This window comes from Stegostoma tigrinum, chromosome 14, assembly GCF_030684315.1.
Source record: "Stegostoma tigrinum isolate sSteTig4 chromosome 14, sSteTig4.hap1, whole genome shotgun sequence".
Classification (NCBI taxonomy): domain Eukaryota; kingdom Metazoa; phylum Chordata; class Chondrichthyes; order Orectolobiformes; family Stegostomatidae; genus Stegostoma; species Stegostoma tigrinum.
The window spans coordinates 53,496,337-53,517,384 of record NC_081367.1 but is presented as its reverse complement, the minus strand read 5'-3'; the positions used below and the strand labels follow the sequence as shown (position 1 = coordinate 53,517,384).

General features: G+C 41.2%; 1 protein-coding gene and 1 long non-coding RNA gene across 6 annotated transcripts in view; one reads left to right on the top strand and one right to left on the bottom strand.

Annotated features, from left to right (window-relative positions):
• LOC125457483 (uncharacterized) overlaps nucleotides 1-17,054 on the top strand; it is a 60,222-nt gene extending 43,168 nt beyond the window's left edge. The window contains exon 3 of the long non-coding RNA XR_009446680.1: nucleotides 14,142-17,054. This is a non-coding gene — a long non-coding RNA (uncharacterized LOC125457483). The remainder of the gene's footprint in view (nucleotides 1-14,141) is intronic.
• The window catches only part of LOC125457479 (multiple epidermal growth factor-like domains protein 6), a 299,945-nt gene that overhangs the window by 23,896 nt on the left and 255,001 nt on the right, over nucleotides 1-21,048 (bottom strand). For all 5 annotated transcript variants that reach the window (XM_048541696.2, XM_048541697.2, XM_048541698.2 and 2 more), the window contains 7 exons: nucleotides 18,871-19,002; nucleotides 15,735-15,863; nucleotides 11,244-11,372; nucleotides 9,266-9,394; nucleotides 8,071-8,199; nucleotides 7,843-7,971; nucleotides 888-1,016 (listed from right to left, as the gene is read on the bottom strand). In XM_048541696.2, the coding sequence (XP_048397653.1) occupies nucleotides 888-1,016; nucleotides 7,843-7,971; nucleotides 8,071-8,199; nucleotides 9,266-9,394; nucleotides 11,244-11,372; nucleotides 15,735-15,863; nucleotides 18,871-19,002 (906 nt within the window). The remainder of the gene's footprint in view (nucleotides 1-887; nucleotides 1,017-7,842; nucleotides 7,972-8,070; nucleotides 8,200-9,265; nucleotides 9,395-11,243; nucleotides 11,373-15,734; nucleotides 15,864-18,870; nucleotides 19,003-21,048) is intronic.

The following is a 21,048-nucleotide window of genomic DNA, read 5'->3' as shown; positions in this document are numbered from 1 at the left end:
GGCTATTCAAAACAGAGTGCAATTGGCAACTTGAGATAACAAAGTGTGGAGCTGGATGAACGCAGCAGGCCAAGCAGCATCTTAGGAGTACAAAAGCTGACATTTCAGGCCGAGACCCTTCATCAGAAAAGGGGGATGGGGAGCGGGTTCTGAAATAAATAGGGAGAGAGGGGAAGGCAGATCGAAGCTAGATAGAGGAGAAGATAGGTGGAGAAGAGACAAGAGAGTTGCAGTGGGAGACAGACGCCCTGAGGTTTGTCCAGAGGGAGGAGGGTAAATTCTTCAGGTTAGGCAGCCCTGGAAGAGGCTCCGCAGTGAGGTTAACCCAACCAGCAACTTTCATTCAAGCATATTAACTTTGGCTTTCCCCTCCAATGGTATTTTTGAGAATTGTCCTGATGCGTAAAACATGAAAAAGTTGAACAAAATGTGTATTTTTTTCAGCCAGACATACATAATCTAATTAAAAAGCATAAAAAGGCATTTAAGAAAAAATTGCATTGTGCAAGACTGAAGATTCTAATTCTTCCAGCATAAAGCTGACCATTGCAAGCGTATAGTTCTTAAGTAGTCTCACATTCCACAAGTGAGGTGTGCACCAAATATATCTAAAATGTAAAGTGAAGTAGTTTCTCTTTTATTGCATTTTTAAACTCTTATTGCAGAAAAGTGTCACTTTCAACAGAAAGGAGGGCATAAAGAATGGATAGTTTGGTAGTAACACGTGAATGTTCTATGCATCAGGGTACATTTAATATAGATCAAATATATACATTTAATCATTCCATTCACTCCATGTCCTACACATTCTCTTACTTATTTCAAATCTTGTCTAAAAATTTAACGACTGACTCTTGCACTCAATGGATCCCTAGATTTTCACTTACGTTTCTCACATCTCCGCCCCCTCCAGCCTCGGACACACTGACAAGCTCCAGACTCATGGTGACAGGAAATGGCATTTTCACAATCGCATTTCTCTTCACAATGCTGTCCATAATATCCACTTGGGCAACCTTAAAGGGCAAACCAGACCAATGAAATAAACAACCGTTCATTATTTAGTGGAAAAGTGACTATTCTGTGATAGTGTGTAATGTTGACACTATCTCATCAAGGACTGAATGCTTGTTGCAGGTGCAGAAAACAAGTATAATGTTCATGATGTCGTATCTTCATAAGTGTTGTTTTGACATATTCATCCAAGTGTTACGGTGCAGAAAGAGGCCATTCAGTCCATCATTCCTAGGCTGGCTTGTTAAACAAGCATCATTATATACTGCCAAGCTCCTGTTGTTTCCCCTGTCCTTGCACATTATTCTTATCCAAATAATCATCCATTGTCATGTCGAAGGCCTGAATTGAACCTGACTCCACCACATTTCCAGGTAGTGCATTCTGTACCCTAACTACACACTGAGTGAATAAGTATTTTCTCATATCACGCTTGCCTTTTTCATAAATTACTTTAAATCCAAGCTCTCTCATTCTTGTTCCTTTTACAAGTGGAACAATTTCTCCCTATCTACTCTATCCAGACTGCTCAAGATTTTGAAAACCTCTATCAGTTCTCCTCTTAGCCTCAAGCCTATAAGACCAGGAGCAGAAGTAGGCCATTCAGCCCTTTGAATCTGCTCCCTCATTCAATGAGATCACAGTTGATCTGATAAACATTAATTCCACTTTCCCACTTTTTCCCCTTAAACTTTGATATTGATTAAAAATCTACCTCAGCTTTGAATATCCTAAATGTTCCAGTCTTAAAAGCCCCCTGCAATAAAGAATTCCACAAATTCACCAGGCTGTGAAAAAAAAATCCCGCTTCATGTCAGTATTAAATGGAGAACCCACAATTCTGAGATATTCCCTCTATTCCTAGACTTCCACACAAGGGGAAACAACTTCTTTGCACCTACCCAGACAAGCCCAATAACAGAACCATGCAATCCCTACAGTGTGGAAACAGACCCTTCGGTCCAACAATTCCACACCAACCCTCTGAGCATCCCACCCTGACCCATACCCATATAACCCCCAAAATCTGAACATCCCTGAACACTTCAGGCAATTTAGCAGTGCCAGTCCCCCTAGCCTGCACATCTTTGCACTATGGGAGAAAACCAAAGCACCCTGCAGATGGGGAGGAGAACATGCAAACTCCACACAGATGGTCACTCAGGAGTGGGATCAAACCCAGGTCCCTGGTGCTGTGAGGCAGCAATGCTAACCACTGAGCCACCGTGCCACCCTAATATCTTGTCTGTTTCAATAAGCTCATCTCTTGTTTTTCTAAATTCTAATAAATACAGGCCATCCTACTCAATGCTTCACATAAAACAGTCCCATCACATCCAGTATCAGCTAGTAAACCTTCTCCGAACTGTCTTCAATGCCAATATATCTTTCTGCAGATCAGGGACCCAAAATTGTCCTCAGAACTCTGACTGTGATCTGACTGGTGCCCTGTTGTTGCAAAAACCTTCTTATGTTTATACTCTATTCCCTTTGAAATAAAGGCCAGCATTCCATGTGCCTTCCCTATTATCCATTGAACATGGCTGCTAGGTTTTTGTCATACAGGCGCAAGAACCCCCAAATCCCTCTGTGCTGTAGCTTTTTACATTCTTCATGTAAATAATATTCAGCTTCTCTATTCTTCTTAGCAAGGTGTACAACCTCACATTTTCCCAAATTATATTCCATCTGCCAAGTTTTTGACAAGTCATTTAACCTGACAACATCTGCAGTGTCTTTGTGTCATCCACATCATTTGCCTTCCCAGCTAATTTTGTGTCATCCACAAACTTGGCTATTGTTCAGTAATATTGTAAACTTCAAAACATTAATATTTGTTTACAACACTTCCAAGTTTTGTGTCATCTTCAAACTTTGAAACTGTCCCCTGCATCCCAAGATCACGATTATTAAAAGGAAAGGCAAGAATATCAATCCTGAGAAACTCTACCACAAACTTTTCCCCCAGTCCCAAAATAAACATTCACCATTACTGTCAGTTTCCTACCACTCAGCCAATTTTGTATCCGTGTTGCTACTCACCCTTTTATTCCATGACCTGTAACTTTCCACACATTCTTTTGTATAGCACTGTATCAAACACCTTCTAGAAACCCACGTACATTTCATCATCAACGTTCCCTCAAGAACTTCTGTCATCTCTTCAAAAAACTCCAGGAAGTTAATCAAACATAATTTCCCTTTTAGAAATCCATGCTGAATTTTCCTAATCAACACACCTTTCTTTCTGCCACATTTAATTTTTACCAAATAATTGTCTCCAGAAACTTCTGCACCACTGAAGTTTTACTGCTAACACTCAAACGATTAAAGCAGAAATTACATAGGAACGAAGGAATTAGGAGCAGGATTAAGCCATCTGGCCCTTTGAGCCTGATTAGCATACAATAATTTCACGGTCAATTTGGTTGCAGTCTCAACTCCATTTTTCTGTCTGCATTCCATAGCCACTAATTCTTTTGTATCAAACTTTTATCTAACTCAGTCTTGAATAAATAATAAAAATCCAGCCTACACTACAATACCTCAGAAGAAAGGAATCCCTGGCATTGCTGTCTAAAAAGGGAGACTTCTTATTAAAATACATTCAACCTCACCCACAAGATAAACCATCCTCCCAGTGTTGATTGTAATGAGCCTCCCTAAACTCTTATAAAATTCAACAGGATCACCTCACATTCTTCTGAACCCTAATGGGTATAAGATTAAGCTTTTCAGCTTTTCTTCATAAAATAAGACAGACCTTCAGCTCAGGAAAGAGTAGAGCGAATCTTCGCTGAATTGCTTCTAAAGAAATTATATCTTTCATCAAAAAAGGAAACAAAAGCTGAACACAATATAACAGCGTACTGACCACCAACATCATTTACAGCTGTAGCACAATCCTTTCCCTTGCAAAAAATGACAACAATACATTTTGTGTCCTATTCCCTTACCGTACCTCTATTATAACTCAATGTGATTACATACAAGGGCACACAGATCCCTCTGTATCACCATATTAGGCTATCTCCCTCCATTTAAATAGCAATACTGCTTTTCCATTTTTTTTCCCCAAAGTGTACAAGTTCATATTTACTGACAACTTAAACTGTCAAATTCTCAATCGCTCATTTAAACTGACCATATCCCTTTGCAGATTCTTCACATCCCCTTGAGATTTAACTTTCCTGCATATCTTGATGTCATCAGCAAGTTTAGTTATGATCATTTGGACTCTTTGTTCAAATCACAGATTAACATTATAAACATGAAGGATCCAGGAATTATCTGTGACATTTCACTAGACACAGCTTGCCAATGCAAAAAAAAATTGAACCCGACTCTCTGTTTCCTGTTAGTTAATCATGTTTCTATCAATGCTAACACATTACCTTCCAGATCATGTGCTTGCAGTTTGTTTGTTAACCCTTCATGAGGCACCTTATTAAATGACTTTTGGAAATAAAAGTACACACCATCTACTAGCTCCCCTCTAACCAATATGAATGTTAATTCTCCAGAATTCTGCAATAGATTCATTCATTATGACTTCCCTTTCACATGTTGGCTCAGCCTGATCACCTTGTGATTTTCTAAGTTGCTCCTTAATAATGGATACTCAAGCCTTCCCCGCGACAGTGCAACACTGGTCATCCTACTATTGGAAGCATGTTGTGAAACTTTAAAGAGTTTGGCACAAATTTAAAAGTATGTTGCGAGGGTTGGAGAGTTTGAGCTCTAGGGAGAGGCTGAATAGACTGGGACTGTTTTCCCTGGAGCGTCAAAGGCTGTCAGGCGACTTATAGTGGTTTATAAATCATGAGGGGCATGGATATGGCAAATAGCCAAGGTCTTTTCCCTGGGATGGGGGATTCCAAAGCTAGAGGGCATCAGTTTAAGGTGAAAAGGAAAGATTTAAAAGGGAACTAAGGGGCAACTTTTCATGCAGAGGGTGGTGTCTTGGAGGGTGGTACAATTACAACATTTAAAAGGCATCTAGATCATTAGATGAAAAGGAAGGGGTTAAGAGGAATTAGGACCAAAGGCTGGCAAATGAGATGACATTCATCTAAGATATCTGGTTGGCATGGACGAGTTGGACCAAAAGATCTGTTTCTGTGCTGTACATCTTTATGACTATAACAGATGTTTGGACGCATTTCCTGCCTCCCTCCTCCATTTCTTCTTGAATAACGATGTTACATTTGTCATTTTCTTGTCTGAGAATCCAACTATTCCTGAATCTAATTCCACCTGGATGAAGATGATGGAATTTATTATTCAAAAAAGTATGGGCTTAAGAGCTAGCCAAATAATGACCATGTAATAACTGAAAAGTGAAGGAAATATACCATCTTTACCTGGAATGGCCCGTATGAGATTTCAAACCCATATTGTGATCTTAACTGCTCTCTGAAATGGTCTATCAAGCTTTCCCAATGTCTATGCAAAAGAAGGAAACTAGATAGACCACTCGGCATCAACCTAAGCACTAGTATGCATAGCCAAGTCAGCTCTACAGTTCTCTATACTAATATCTGCGAGCCTGTGCCAAAACTGCAGACTACTAAAGCAACAGCCTGACACACTCATGGAACCAAAATTTACTGACAATATCCCAGAGTTGGCCCGCAATCCCTGGCCAGGGATATCTGAATAGCTTCAGATTCCGGAAGCTATCCAGAATCTGAAAAGAAAGAAGCCCATGCCCAAATGCAACAAGATCTGGATGATATCCAACCTTGAGCTAATCAATGGCAAGTAACATTTGCACTACACAATGCCAGGCGTGATCAATTTCAATGACAGAGAATTGAATCATCATCCCTTGACATTCAATAGTATCACTATAACTGATTCCCTAAGTATCAGCATCCTGGGGGTTACCATTGACCAGAAACTGAACTAGAAGTCATATAAGTACTGTGGTGACAAGAGCAGGTAAGGGATCTTGGAATCTTGCAGCAAGTAACTCATCCACTGACTTCTCAAAGCCTATCCACTGTCTGAAAGGCACAAGTCAGCAGTGTGATAAAATACTTCACCTTCACTGGCTCTAAACCCGCCTCTTTGACCAGTGTGCCTCCTCTCACCCTATCTTCTCATATGTTCATCTTCTATCCGCCTCCCCCCTCTTCCTATTTATTTCAGAATCCACTTCCCCTCTCCCATTTCTGAAGAAGGGTCTTGACCCGAAATGTCAACTTTCCTCCTCAGATGTTGCTTGGCTTGCTGTGTTCATCCAGCTTCACACAGTGTTATCTCAGATTGTCCAGCATTGGTAGTTCCTACTATCTCTATGATAAAATATTCCCTATTTCCTGGAGGACTACAATTTCAACAACACTCAAGAAGCTTGACACCATCCAAATCAAACATCCACAAACATTTCGTCCCTCCACAACTGATGCTCAACAGCAGCATTATGCAGCATCTACAAGGCTCCTTTAATAGCACTTTCTCTGACCATTACCTTCGAAGAAGGACAAGAGCAGCAGGTACATGGGAACACCATCACCTGCACATTCCCCTCCAAGCCACACCATGTTCTGACTTAGGAATATATTGCTGTTCCTTCAGTGTCCCTGGATCAAAATCCTGGAACTTCCTTCATAATGGTATTGTGGGTGAACCTACAGCAAATACACTACAGCAGGTTAAAGAAAGAAAGTCGCCACCATCTTCTCAAGGGCTAGTAGGGTGGGCAACAAATGCTGCTGTGGTCAGTGATGCCCACTTCCCATGAAAATATTCAAAAAAAGGATAAGACCATTGAAGGTAAAATGATTGTGGAAAAAGGTTGCCCCAGATATCAGTTAGAAATGGTGATCAGAATTTGAGGAACAACTTGAGACTGAAGAAAGAATTTTGGATTGGGCAGAGGGATTTGTAAGAGAGCACAGAAATAATCCGAGACCTATCCATGATAGAACCCTATGAATACTTGAAGATAAAGGTGGGTCAGGTTTAAAGGAGTGAGCTGCAAAAGTTAGAGATAGTGAGTGTTGTTAATCAGGGTTGATAGAAATAAGAAAGGTTGCATTGTAGAGAAGTTTAAAAATCAGTAAGTAGTTACAATTGCTTGATACAAAGGCCAAACAGGAGGAAGGTAATTCTGTTGAGGAAATTGCTTCAGTCTTTGGGGAAGCTGTAGAAGAGACACTTATGGAAGAAAGATTAGTCTACTTTCTGGTGGTAGTGATGGAATAATTAATGTTGTTCTCAGCCCTCTTCAACAAAACAATGAGGGATCTTGAACATCTTTCTGACCGGATACATTCTGGAACTCCCTGATTACACTGTGGGTTTCCTTCCACCCTACAGACTCTGGAGATTTAAGGAACTCATCGCTATCTTCCCCACGGTAACGACGGAGGACAATGAATATTGTCTAGCTAGCAATGCCCATATCCCACAATAAGTATTTTTTAAAAATTCATTCAAAATCTGGGAAAAAGATCAGATAAATTAAAATGTCAGTAACAGAATGTTTAGGTATAGACAGCACAACATGAGACAGTAAGAAAACCTGCAAATTTCTTCTCACTTCTGAAAAGAAAATTAAATTCATTCAGAAGTACAATCCGTAATATAGTAAACTGGCTAGTTGCATTTCACAGATGGCATATCAGTGGTTCTATCAGCATTCTAAACTAACCAGAAACCAGAGGATGACCAGCTAAGAGGAACTTCAAATTGAATTTCTAAATAAATTACCTATAAAATAGCTTCGACAGAGATCTACTGCACCTAGCTACAACTCAGAGATCTTTTCTTTAAATCTGAAAAGTAACGCTACTATTTATATGTCTGAAAATTACTTACGAGTCTCACACTTTGCTCCAATCCAGCCAGGTCCACAAATGCACTCTCCAGTGTTTCGATCGCAAGTTCCACCATTATTACAACTGCAGTATTGCTGACATCCTTCCCCATACCGTCCATCTTCACACTCTAAGACAGGGGTGCACACATCCTCACAGTGAGGAATAACTTTGCATTGTTTTCCATCTTAAATTAATTGCTGATCTTTAAAGTGAATTCTGAGCTTACCAAGTTCACAAGCAATACCAGTCCACCCTTTGGGGCAAATGCATAATCCACTCACGTGGTCACACTGGGCTGTGTTCCTGCAGATGCAGAGCTGTAAGCAGTTCAGTCCATAGGAGCCAGTGGGACATCCTGTGGGAAAACAACACAGGACAAAAATATGGCAAAATGGAAAGTGAAGAGATGATGAAATCTGAATGCAGTATAAAAAAGACTGGAATTAAAAGCTGGCCCAATAGCAACCATGTAACCTCTACTGATTGTTGTAAAAATTCATCTGGTTCACTCGTGCCCTTTAGGGCAGGAAAGCTGCCACCCCTACCTGGTCTGGCCTTTATGAGACTCTAAATCCATAGCAATGTGGTTCACTATTAATTGCCCTCTGGACATTTAGGGGTGAGCAATAAATACTGGCCTAGCTAGTTCAGCCCAAAACCCCTGAACGAATAATGAAAGCTGTGCAACTTACAGACAGCTCGAATAACAGTGTGACTCTGTCACTCGAGAAGGAAAACAATAAAACTTCTGGCAAACATATTTTTATGAATCCAATTGAGCCTGAGGCAGTTTTAGTCTCCTTCCTTATGGACACAAATTTGAACAGTAAAACTGCAAATTATTCACGATGAATTGCCATTGATTTGATAGATTTTATTGAAAGTTCACAAGAGTCAGTGATGTCGAGAAGGGTAATCCTACATTGTTGCAGTAAAGGAATGACTCTTTCATGATTATATTAAGAAACAAACTTAATCTTAAAGCTTTTCAAGTGAGTATTTGCCAGGATATAGGGGACTTACTGGGCTTTTGTCAATTTATTATTTATAGTCCTTTGAATTGTAAATTAAAATTCTCCCACATTCTTTCTTCCCTTCTATACATCAATTTGATATCAGTCTGTCATTAACCATTGATTTTATGTCAGCTACAAATGAGAGTTGGGGGAGGGTTTGGCAGAGAGTAACAATGTAGGAGGTAACAATCTGCAGAAGTGTTTATGCAACCTGGAACTGGCTACCAGGCACAGCCACTTTGTTTCTAGGCCTGAAACATCAGCCTTCCTGCTCCTCTGATGCTGCTTGGCCTGCTCTACACCTTGTTATCACAGCCACTTTGATCCCTGAATAGTTCTGCTCAGGCGAATGTCGAGATGCTACAGCAAGATCCTGACACCTTAATCCTGCTAACAGCTACTTACTGTGTTGACAAGCATTTCCAGTCCATCCAGGAGTGCACAGGCACTGGCCAGTCACGTGATCACATGTTGCATTATTGGAACAGTTACAGATCTGGCTGCAGCCCTGACCAAAGCTCTGTCCCTGACATGCTGGAGAAATAGGAAACAAACATGTATTACAGCATTCAGTTCTCACTAAGCAACAAGTAAACTGTATAGAAATGTGTTGTACTGTAAGCAATTTTCTCACAAAATTTCTGACTTTAGCCTGTCACTTTGTCAATATATAATGTCAATATTGTTCTCGCGTAGAGACGGCAGCAAAGCTGCAATTACTTTTGCTAAAATGTAGGCTTACCCCATCCCTTCATTCTGAAACGTCAGATCGAGTCGTGGTTAGCTCAGTTGGTTGGTGGTCAATTTGCAATGCAGAATGATATCAACAGCATGAGTTCAATTCCTTTACCAGCTGAGGTTACCATGAAGGAATCTCCTTCATAACCTCTTCCATCATTTGTGGTGTGATCATCCTCAGGTTAAACCGCCAGACATCTCTCTTTAAAGTGAGAGCAGGCCTATGGTCTGGTAGGGCTATGGTGACTCAACCTTTCATACATCAGACAGAAGGTTACTGGTCATTGGAGAACCTTGTAAGAGCCATGTTATGACAGTCTGGTAAATGAAACAGATTAGCGCTTTCTTACCTGTGAGTATGATGTTACGCTCATATGTGAAGTTTGTGCCTCAATAGTGAAATTTCCTAAACATTGACAGTATTCTCCCTAACTAAAGGGCGACATTCAATGCTAACAATGATAATGTTCCTCTTGTAGGAAACAGTGTTTCACAGATACAAATGTACAAACACATAATGGCAAAATTGCTCCAGCTTAGCTACGGCGATGACCAAAAGCAAACCAGTTAATTTCTGAAATTTTGTAGAAAGTGGCTGCTGAGGTGATAACCTTAACTTTAGCTCCAATTCTCTTTATAAATTCAAGAACAAGTCACTTCCAAGCTTAGAACAGTACAGCACAGAACAGGCCCTTCAGCCCACAATGTTGTGCCGACCATTGATCCTCATGTATGCACTTTCAAATTTCTGTGACCATATGCATGTCCAGCAGTCTCTTAAATGACCCCAATGACCTTGCTTCCACAACTGCTGCTGGCAATGCATTCCATGCTCTCACAACTCTGTGTAGAGAATCCGCCTCTGACATCCCCTCTATACTTTCCACCAACCAGCTTAAAACTATGACCCTTCGTGCTGGCCATTTCTGCCCTGGGAAATAGTCTCTGGCTATCAACTCTATCTATGCCTCTCATTATCTTGTATACCTCAATTAGGTCCCCTCTCCTCCTCCTTTTCTCCAATGAAAAGAGACCGAGCTCAGTCAACCTCGCTTCATAAGATAAGCCCTCCAGTCCAGGCAGCATCCTGGTAAACCTCCTCTGAACCCTTTCCAAAGCATCCACATCTTTCCTATAATAGGGCGACCAGAACTGGACGCAGTTTTCCAAGTGCGGTTGAACCAAAGTTTTATAGAGCTGCAACAAGATCTCATGACTCTTAAACTCAATCCCCCTGTTAATGAAAGCCAAAACACCATATGCTTTCTTAACAACCCTGTCCACTTGGGTGGCCATTTTAAGGGATCTATGTATCTGCACACCAAGATCCCTCTGTTCCTCCACACTGCCAAGAATCCTATCCTTAATCCTGTACTCAGCTTTCAAATTTGACCTTCCAAAATGCATCACCTCGCATTTACCCAGGTTGAACTCCATCTGCCACCTCTCAGCCCATCTCTGCATCGTGTCAATGTCCCGCTGCAGCCTATAACAGCCCTCTATACTGTCAACGACACCTCCGATCTTTGTGTCGTCTGCAAACTTGCTGACCCATCCTTCAATCCCCTCATCCAAGTCATTAATAAAAATTACAAACAGAGCTTATCTCTTACCATGCATTATCCTCCCCTCAGAGTAAACTTACGCTGATTGCACTGTGGTCCCAGCCAACCCGGAGGACAGAGGCAAGCTCCAGTCATATGGTCACATCTGGCACCGTTTCTGCAGTTACACATCAGCTGACAGTCAAAGCCATGAAATCCATCAGGACATGCTGGGAATTAGGCAAATACCCACTGTTTACATCTTGGTCAGGTAAATTTCAAGACAGTTACAATAATGTCTGCTGATCCCAGCAACAAGTAAATTAATAAGAAAAGATGAGACATTAAAAACAAAAACAGAAACTTTTATTCAATTACAACATGTGCTATTCTGTCAAGTTTTCTTCACAAATCCCTCCCAGAGAAAACCAGATTATATTAGTTATTTCATCTGGATTGAGTGGATGTAAAATGTAACAAGACAATTTATCATATTGACTGCACTAGAAGGATGAAATCTACATGGTCATTGAATAGCAGGTTATCACATCCAAACTAATCTGGCCATTTCTATGCAGCTGAGATAATGGGAACTGCAGATGCTGGAGAATTCCAAGATAATAAAATGTGAGGCTGGATGAACACAGCAGGCCAAGCAGCATCTCAGGAGCACAAAAGCTGACGTTTCGCGCCTAGACCCTTCATCAGAGAGGGGGATGGGGAGAGGGAACTGGAATAAATAGGGAGAGAGGGGGAGGCGGACCGAAGATGGAGAGTAAAGAAGATAGGTGGAGAGAGTATAGGTGGGGAGGTAGGGAGGGGATAGGTCAGTTCAAGAAAGACGGACAGGTCAAGGAGGTGGGATGAGGTTAGTAGGTAGCTGGGGGTGCGGCTTGGGGATGGAGGAAGGGATGGGTGAGAGGAAGAACCGGTTAGGGAGGCAGAGACAGGTTGGACTGGTTTTGGGATGCAGTGGGTGGGGGGGAAGAGCTGGGCTGGTTGTGTGGTGCAGTGGAGGGACGGGGCGAACTGGGCTGGTTTAGGGATGCAGTAGGGGAAGGGGAGATTTCTATGCAGCTGTCTGTTCAGAAGAAGTGAACTGCTGTTCTATATAAACCTCGTACTTAACATTCTCAGTGTCCACCAGGGGCTGCTGTCTACTGCATCTCTTCCAAAAGTAATGACTGGGTGATGTACATTTACAAAAAAGCCACATGTTCACAGCAGCAATGGAAACATCTAAATCACTTGCCACCCACAGCTCCTCTATTTACTTCAACTGAATAAATTAGTAGCTATATTGTTCTCCAGATGTTATCACGTGTCCATCTGACTTCTGACGTGCACAGAGAACCTAAATAAAAAGTCTTTATAAATTAATAGCTCAGCCTCAACTGCAGTATTGTATCCAATTCTAGAAAGGACATGAAGGCTTTAGAAAAGATGCGGAAAAGAATCAGAAGAATGGATCCAGAGGTCAGGAACTTAAATTACATGAATAGGTTAAATGACACTCATCGTAAAACAAGGGAATTTGTAACAAGGAGTAACTACAATGCCCACAGCAACTTTTATATTGTCCTGAAGCATGTTTCAGTCAACAAAAGGCTGAATTACTATCATTTTGTAGAAAAAAAAGCAGCTAAGTTGTGTCCAGCAAGATCCCTCTATTAGCAGTCAGAAATAAACAGACAATTTTGAACATAAACATACAAACTAGGAACAGGAGTGGCCAATCAGTCCCATGACTCTGCCTCACCATTTAATGCAATCATGGCTGATCTTGCCTTGACATTAACTTGGCTTTCCTGGCTGATCTCCTTAACCCTTCAATCCATTACTCACTAAAAATCTGTCTACCACTTCCTTAAATTTATTCAATGTCCCAGCATCCATTACATCTATTGGATCATTTGTTTTAGTCATGTTGATTATGGGATAAATACTGGTCACCACACACAGATGACAATGCCATGGAATCTCATCCAAGCAAAGCACTTCCAACAGTACAGCACTCCCCCAGTACTGCACTGGAATGTTTTTCCAGGTTATGTACACAAGTCACATTGTAAATAGGAATGAATACTTGAAATCAAGAGTGCAGCACTATCAAGAACTGGTAGCAATGATTTGGGGGCACAGGTAAATGCATCAGTGCATTTACACTACACATATACACAACATGGTTCTCCGCAATTAATGCTGACCACTTAAAATCTCTCCCAGATTGCCAAAATATTCTACATTTCTGAGTGCATTTTCACTGCCTTTTCACGTGAATATTGGGATTCTGCATTTGACCTTGTGATGTGCAATAGTTCACTTAATTATGTAAGCATGGGAGAGCATTAGCGACTGTTGTTTTACAAGTTTAAAGTGTAATCTGATTCCAGAATGAAACAATTCCTGGGGTTTCTTGGTGAAGACTGGCCAACACCATGGTAGATTACTGGACCTGAAGAGGCAGATCCATCTTGAGGGATTAGGGTCAGTGCCTTGAGTTTCCAGATAAGCACACAGGTCACATCATTAATTTCGGAACATAAGCAGGTGAATGTCCTGACAATTTCCACATTTTCCTGCAGGATTTTAACTAATTTCATGTTATTTCCTAGTAAATAACTAAGAGGTTCGCAAGCTAGCATCTCATATTGGCTTAACAATCTAATTTTCACCCAAGGAGAAATTACATTGCACTGAAGAGAAACTACAGTATCAAAAATGGCTGTCTGGTCCAAATTACCATTATCGCAAAGGAAATGAATCACCCCTACCCACCCTGCTCACTTTAATCTCCTCTTTCACTTTGCACCATCGTCCCTTTTTAATGGTCACATCCAATGGCAAGTGTTTCACAATTGTTCCCTATTGTCTTTTTCTCTCTTTTGCCATCTTTCCCTGTGACTGTACCTGCTTAAAATCCATTGTATTTGCAATATCTCACCTCTATTGAAAGATCATTGACTTGAAGTGTTAACTTTTGGTTTCTCTTTCCACAGATCCTGCCAGATAAGCTCATCACCATTTCAGGTCTTCAGCAACTGAATTTTGTAAATAAAACAAACTATTTTCCATGCCTCCATGGTATGTTGGGTCTTAGGTAAACTATCAGTATTAAGTACTTGTATAGGCACAGAAATGTGACCATTATATGCAGATTTATAGGTTATAATGTTGTTGGATCAGCACCTGTATATGAAGTTGGAACATCTAAACATGTTATGCCTGATGAGAAGAAGGTAGCATTTGTGAGAACAGCTCAGATCATCATTACTGGATGGCTAAGCAATAATTTCTTATTTATAAACCATACTTTTATTAAATCATTCATGTGGCTAAACATCACTTCTTGCATCTGTAATGTGACATCCCTGTTGCCTCTTCAACATTCTTCCATGCCTCTTTAATGCCCCTGCTTATCTCCATATGCTCCCTCATTGTCTCAATGACCACCTCTAGTTCCAAAAACCCCTCTTACACATTGTCCCCAGCACTCACCATTCCTTCACTTGCAATGCGTGCGCAACCCCTTTTGATATCCCAGTTTTAGTGACCAAATCTTCTGAAAGCAAGACCCAATCTGCTGACATTCCTTCCCACAAACCCTTCACTTGGACTCCCTCTTTTAAGATCCTCAATCAATCCACCATTTTACCAAGTTCTGACTATTCCTCCTAAAAAAAACCCTTCCATTGAAACACTGTCCATTTTTGTTAGAGTGAGCCTCTGAGAAGTACTTCAGGAAAGTATCTCTGTATTAAAAAGGTCTGTATATGCTGTTGATGATGGCCTTGATGACAGTGAAGGAGCTAACTGTATGCCTGAGGGGGCTGAATAGAGATGGAATTGTTTTGTATCTTATTCATAGAGTAAAGGAATCAGCTAAATCACAGAATGCTTGGGGCACAGATGGTGGCCATTTGGCCTGGTAGCCCCTACTGGTTCTTTATATGAGCAATTCATGACTCCCAACCCTTACTCTAAAGCCCTGCAAATCTTTTACATTCAGGTACTAATCAAGTACCTATATTAAAGCCAGGCTTGAATCTGTCACCATCTCAGGCAATGCATTCCAGATCCTATATCCCACTGCATAAAGGCTTTCCTCATGTCACCTTGGTTACTGAAGAATATAGATAGGTGAAGCAATAAGGCCATTTAGACCCTCATCCACCATTCAATAAGATCAAGGCTGATCTGACTGCTGCCTAATCTCCACGTTCTTGTCTGTGCCCCCAAAACCCTTAACTCCCTTGTCAATCAAAAGGCAAACTCAGCCTTGAATATAAGCAATGACCTAGCCTCTGTGGGTTTTCGGTGAGAGAATTCTAAATGTTGAGGACCCTCTGAGGGAAGAAATTCCCCTTCATCTCTGCCTTAAATGGGAGACTTCTCATTTTGAATCTGTGCTCCCCTAGTTCGAGAGTCCCCCACAAGGAGAGGTATCCTCTCATCATCCATCCTGTCAAAGCCACCCAGAATCCTAGATTTCAAACAGTTATTTTGCCATTCTCTTCTTTTCTACGCATTGACATTTGCAATTTGTAAGGGATTGACAACAGAGATGCTTGAATGGAAAATGAAAGGCTTACATCTTTCACAGAATGTTCCAGTCCATCCTGCTGCACAGGTGCACGCGCCACTGACGTGGTCACAAGCTGCTCCATTTTCACACTGACATCTGAACTTACATCCTGAACCATAACTTCCACCGGGGCACTCTGTACACAGGAGACATAAAAAGCCAGTATGAGGATCTGTTGCAATGCTGTGCTGCAGACCAATAAATTGCCCCACCTCAGTGTGCAATCTGTCCTGCCTTCCAGAAATGGCAACACGGGGGCTCAGTGGGTACACTGCTGCCTCACAGTGCCAGGGGCCCAGGTACGATTCCACCCTCGGGCTACCGTCTGTGTAGAGTTTCCTTCGGGTGATCCGGTTTCCTCCCACAGTCTAAAGCTGTTCAGGTTAGGTGGATTGGCCAGGCAAATTGCTCACAGTGTTCAGGGATGTGCAGATTAGGTGGGTTATAGGGTGATGGGTCTGGGTAGGATGCTCTAAGGGTTGGTGTGGACTTTTTGGACCAAAGGGCTTGATGCCACACTGTAGTGCTTCTATGATCTATGATCTTCTGCAAAAATCAACTGAATGAATGCAACTATATCTGTCATTCCATGCATTTCAAAGTAACCAAAGGGAAATGTGATCAATGCATTACAAGGCAGCTAATGTTTAAAAAGTCACACACAATGTTATTGCTGAGAGAACTTAACTTGTGTCTTTGACTTCAGAAAGTCGACATTACATTTGGACAACACAAAACACATTAAACCACACACATTGGTGCATTTAGTACAACATCCCAATAGAGTTAAGGGAGGAAACGATTAAAGAAGCTGACCTGGGCTTTAGTCCAATAACAACAGAAAATTGCAAATCTCAGAGGCTCTAGTTCATTTCATTCATGATCAGAACTAATGACTATTGTGGTTTGAAACATTTGAACAATGATAATTCATGAACATTGACATATTAAGAAATTGCTGGAAAAGCTCAGCAGGTCAGGCCGCACCTATGGAGAGAAAGCTGAGTTTGCATTTTGGGTCCAGTGGCCCTTCTTCAGAAATATTAATTCAGATGCTGCCTGACCTGCTGACCTCTTCCAGCGATTTCTGACCTTATTTCTGATTTCTAGCATCCACAGTTTTTGAGTTTTTGATTGCAAATTCCAATTCACCAGCTGTCCATCAAACCTGTGCAAGTCCTGCCCGGGATAGCAGGATTGGAGAATCAATGTATCTAGTGTCAATGACTTAAAGGAACAACACACTACAGACAAATATATTTGACATAATGCTTTTTAGATGATCAAAACCAAAAGAATTGCCAGTGCTGTAAATCAGAAACAAAAACTGAAATTGCTGGAAAAAGGCTCAGCAGGTGTGGCAGCATCTGTGAAGAGAAATCAGAGTCAACGTTTCAGGTTCATGACCATTCCTCAGTTCTAATGAAGGGACATTGGACCTGAAATGTTAACTCTGATTTCTCTTCGCAGATGCTGCCAGGTCTGCTGAACTTTTCTAACAATTTCTGTTTTTACTATTTAAATGATGTTTGCCCCTATTTATGTTCTGTCTAACTTCACAGAGGAAGATAAACATATATTATACATTCACTCTTGGAATGGGGGCATCACTGTTAAGATCAGCATTTATTACCCAAACCTGATTCTCCTTTAGAAGGTGGCAGTGAACCACCTTCTGGAAGGGCTGCAGTCATGTGGTGTACGCACACCTACTTGTCAAAAGAATGGAGTTCAGTGGAGCAGAGGTTTTCTTGTAAGCCGAATTACTTCACAATCAATCCACAAAAGCTCGTTGAAAGGAGGGTGACATTGGTTCAGTGTCTCATTTAATCCGCTTCTCTTAGGAAAGCCATAGATTCAATCATTGTCCGATATTCCAAAGCCAAAACAGAAATCAGGTTTTATTTTTTAATAAATGCTTCAAATCACCATCTGGTAAACCTTCTGCAAGTGTCCTTATGAGGATGTCAGCTGAGATAAGCACCAGCCCATGTTGTCACATCTGTCTATTACATAAAGGAATTTCAGTGCCAGTCTAATACCAGGAACACAAGTTCTAAGCCCCAACAACTAGCTGATCATCACAAACAGTACATGATTTTGGCTGTTCAAAACAGGCAGAGAACTGACCATACTCAACCACCGCATGCCTGCAAATCTCAGCACATAGTGTCCTTTAGATGTGATTCTGTTATTGGACACAACTTGCTAAGCAATCCTGATTATACTAAGGCTTCTACGAGCAACCAATTAGACTAAAAAAAAACGTAAGTGGCAGGTATTCCCTGGTCCATTTGTTAATGAATCTGCACCCTTTTCTCATGCAGTTTAAACTGTTGCTCTTCTTGAGCATTGCTACTCTTGCAATTCTGTCCTGATTACTGCAAAATAGAAAGCGTCAAGAGCATGTGTCTTTTTTCCCCCAACAATACTCAAATTCTGTACTAGCAAACACATATTTGTTGTAATATCCTTGGCAGCATCCAAAAAAATGCATCAATGTTGGTAACTTAAATATGAATAATGCGCATGTTATGAGTGGGAAATGGTAGTAGGGTGGAATAAAGAATAAGAACAGAAAAGGATAGGGTCTGGGGGCAAAGGATGGAGCTTTTAGGGACTATTGAAACAATGACCCAAAAAGGAGGCAGACAAGAAAGGGGAAGGAACTTTCTGAACACACGGGTTCAGAGATAATGAGAACTGCAGATGCTGGAGAATCCAAGATAACAAAGTGTGGGGCTGGATGAACACAGCAGGCCAAGCAGCATCTCAGGAGCACAAAAGCTATGCTCCTAAGATGCTGCTTGGCCTGCTGTGTTCATCCAGCCCCACACTTTGTTTTCTGAACACACGGATAGCTTTTGCTTTAATGGTTCTATATTACATTGTTTAAATATAGATCTCAGTACACCTTAATATGATAATGCTGGGCAAACAGATTTTTAATTAAATTTTTAATATTAGCTATTGAATGCACTGCATTAATTTGATAATCATGCAACTTTTATACATCATGGAACTTCCTGATTAATGTATTTCTTTCCCATCAAATAAAATTCACTGGATTATACTCTTCTCCGCTCTATATTTGTATTGGCACAGTACAACATGTGAGGTTCATACAAATTTCTGAATCTTACTCTGTTCACAGCGATCCCCTGTGTAGCCTGCTTCACACAGACAGTGGCCAGTCACAGGATCACAGCTCCCATCAGCATTGTTACAGTCACAGGAATTGCTGCAACCACTTCCCCACTGGCCCACGTCACAAGCTGCAGAAAATAAAACAGACAGGGTGTGTAGAATCTGTCATGGGACTCTGATGTGCATAACACAGCATCTGACAGCTACAGCACTGTAAATACTCTGTATGAGTCTTCACTTTGAAAACATCACAATCTCTTCCGACAATCTTCAGTTAGTGTTAGGATCAACTGCTTCCATATTTTTGAAAGGAGAGAGCTGCGGAATCAAGTCTTTGAAACTGGCCCAAGAGAACTGATCGAAGAATAGGCTTGGAATTGAGCTCAATGTTTGCAGGTGTGGGCTCCTCATTGTGCTTTTTGCTCTGTGAGATTGGTTTTAATTCAGGTCCGAGACAAAAATAACGTCAGATGCTGGAATCCAGGGTAGACAAACAGGAGGCTGGAAGAACACAGCAGGCCAGGCAGTATCTGGAGGAAAAGAGAAGTCAACATTTCGGGTATTGCCCTTCTTCAGGGCTGGATGTGGGGTAGGAAGAACTGCAGGTAAAGAGGTGGAGTTAATGTGGGGGGAGCGTAGGTAGCAGAATGGTGGTGATAGCGGACACTGGTAGTAGGTAAGACCTGGTTAGTCAATGGGAGGGATGAATCTGGTTGATAGCTGGAAGGGAGGTTCAGTAGGTAGAATGGAAGGGAGGAGGTGGGGCTGGGAAAGGAGCTGGGAGACGGGTGAGAAGGTTATTTGAAAATACAGAAATTAATGTTGAGTCCTCCTGGCTGTAGGGTGCCCAGACGGAGGACAAGGTGTTGTTCCTCAAATCTGTTTTCCAAGTCACTGTGACACTGGAGAAGGCCGTGGTCGGACATGTCGGAGGGGGAGTAGTGGCTGGGGGGTTGCGGAGTTGAAATGGGTGGTGACCAGGTGGTTAGGCAGGCTGTTATGGGCCAGGTGAAGATGCTCAGTGAAACGGTCACCTAGTCTACATTTGGTCTCACCAATGTAGAGAAGACCACATTGGGAGTATCAGATGCAGTAGACTAGGTTGGAGGAGAAGCAGGTGAAGCTCTGTCTCATGTGGAAGACGTGTTTAGGGCCCTGGATGGAGGTGAGGGAGGTCATGTTTGAGTAGGTGTCACATCAGGTCGTACCTACTACCTGAGTCCACCTATCACCAGCATTCTGTTACCCCCTCACCCCCTCTTTATCTGAAGTTCCCTCTACCCCATCATCCAGTCCTGAAAGAAGAGTAATACCCAAAACATTGACTTCTCCTTTCCTTCAGATGGTGCCTGGCTTGCTCTGTTCTTCCAGCCTCCTGATGTCTACCTTTAATTCAGATTCAACTGATATAACAAGTTAAGACTGTCTGAAAGATGCCAGGGTTTCATTTGAATTAATTTGGGACATGTTATCCAAATTTCTGATGAATATGAATCTACAGAAAAGCAATTTATTAAAGACCATTATTTAAGTAGGAAGAATGATTGATGTCCAATGGTGCACAATTCATGCTGATTTACTCTTCAGAGTCCTTAAACATTTTGCTTTGGATCATGTTGTATTATACTTGACCCAAGAGAGCCAATAATAAAACTAGCTATTCCATTGCCAATGATCCTCTCCCTGATGAGCAGAAAAAAGGAATCCAGCCAAAAGCAATTTACATACAAAATGTTTGAGAAAGACTAAAATTTAAGACATCAAACTAATGGATAAAAGGAGCCATGATAATTACTTTGGCTGTAATGTTATGCTGTCTAGTATGCTAGAAGAAATAAAAGATAGTGTAAAAGAGACACTGCAATAACCATAAGTGACTTAAATCTGCATGTTGACTGGGTGAATCAGGTTCATAAAGGTAGACTGGAAAATGAGTCCATAGCGTGTATTTCTTAGAGCAGTGCATTCTAACATCAACCAGGGAAAGACTTTTCCAGATTTCTTAATACAGAGTAATGAAAAATTAATTAATAACCATAAAATGAAAGGAACCTCAAGATGACAGTGATAATAACAGTGTAGAATTTTATGTTCAATTTGAAGGTGAGAGGTGCAGATCCAGGGCTAGTTTTAACACTAATTAAAGGTAATTACAAGGAAATAGATGTATTTAA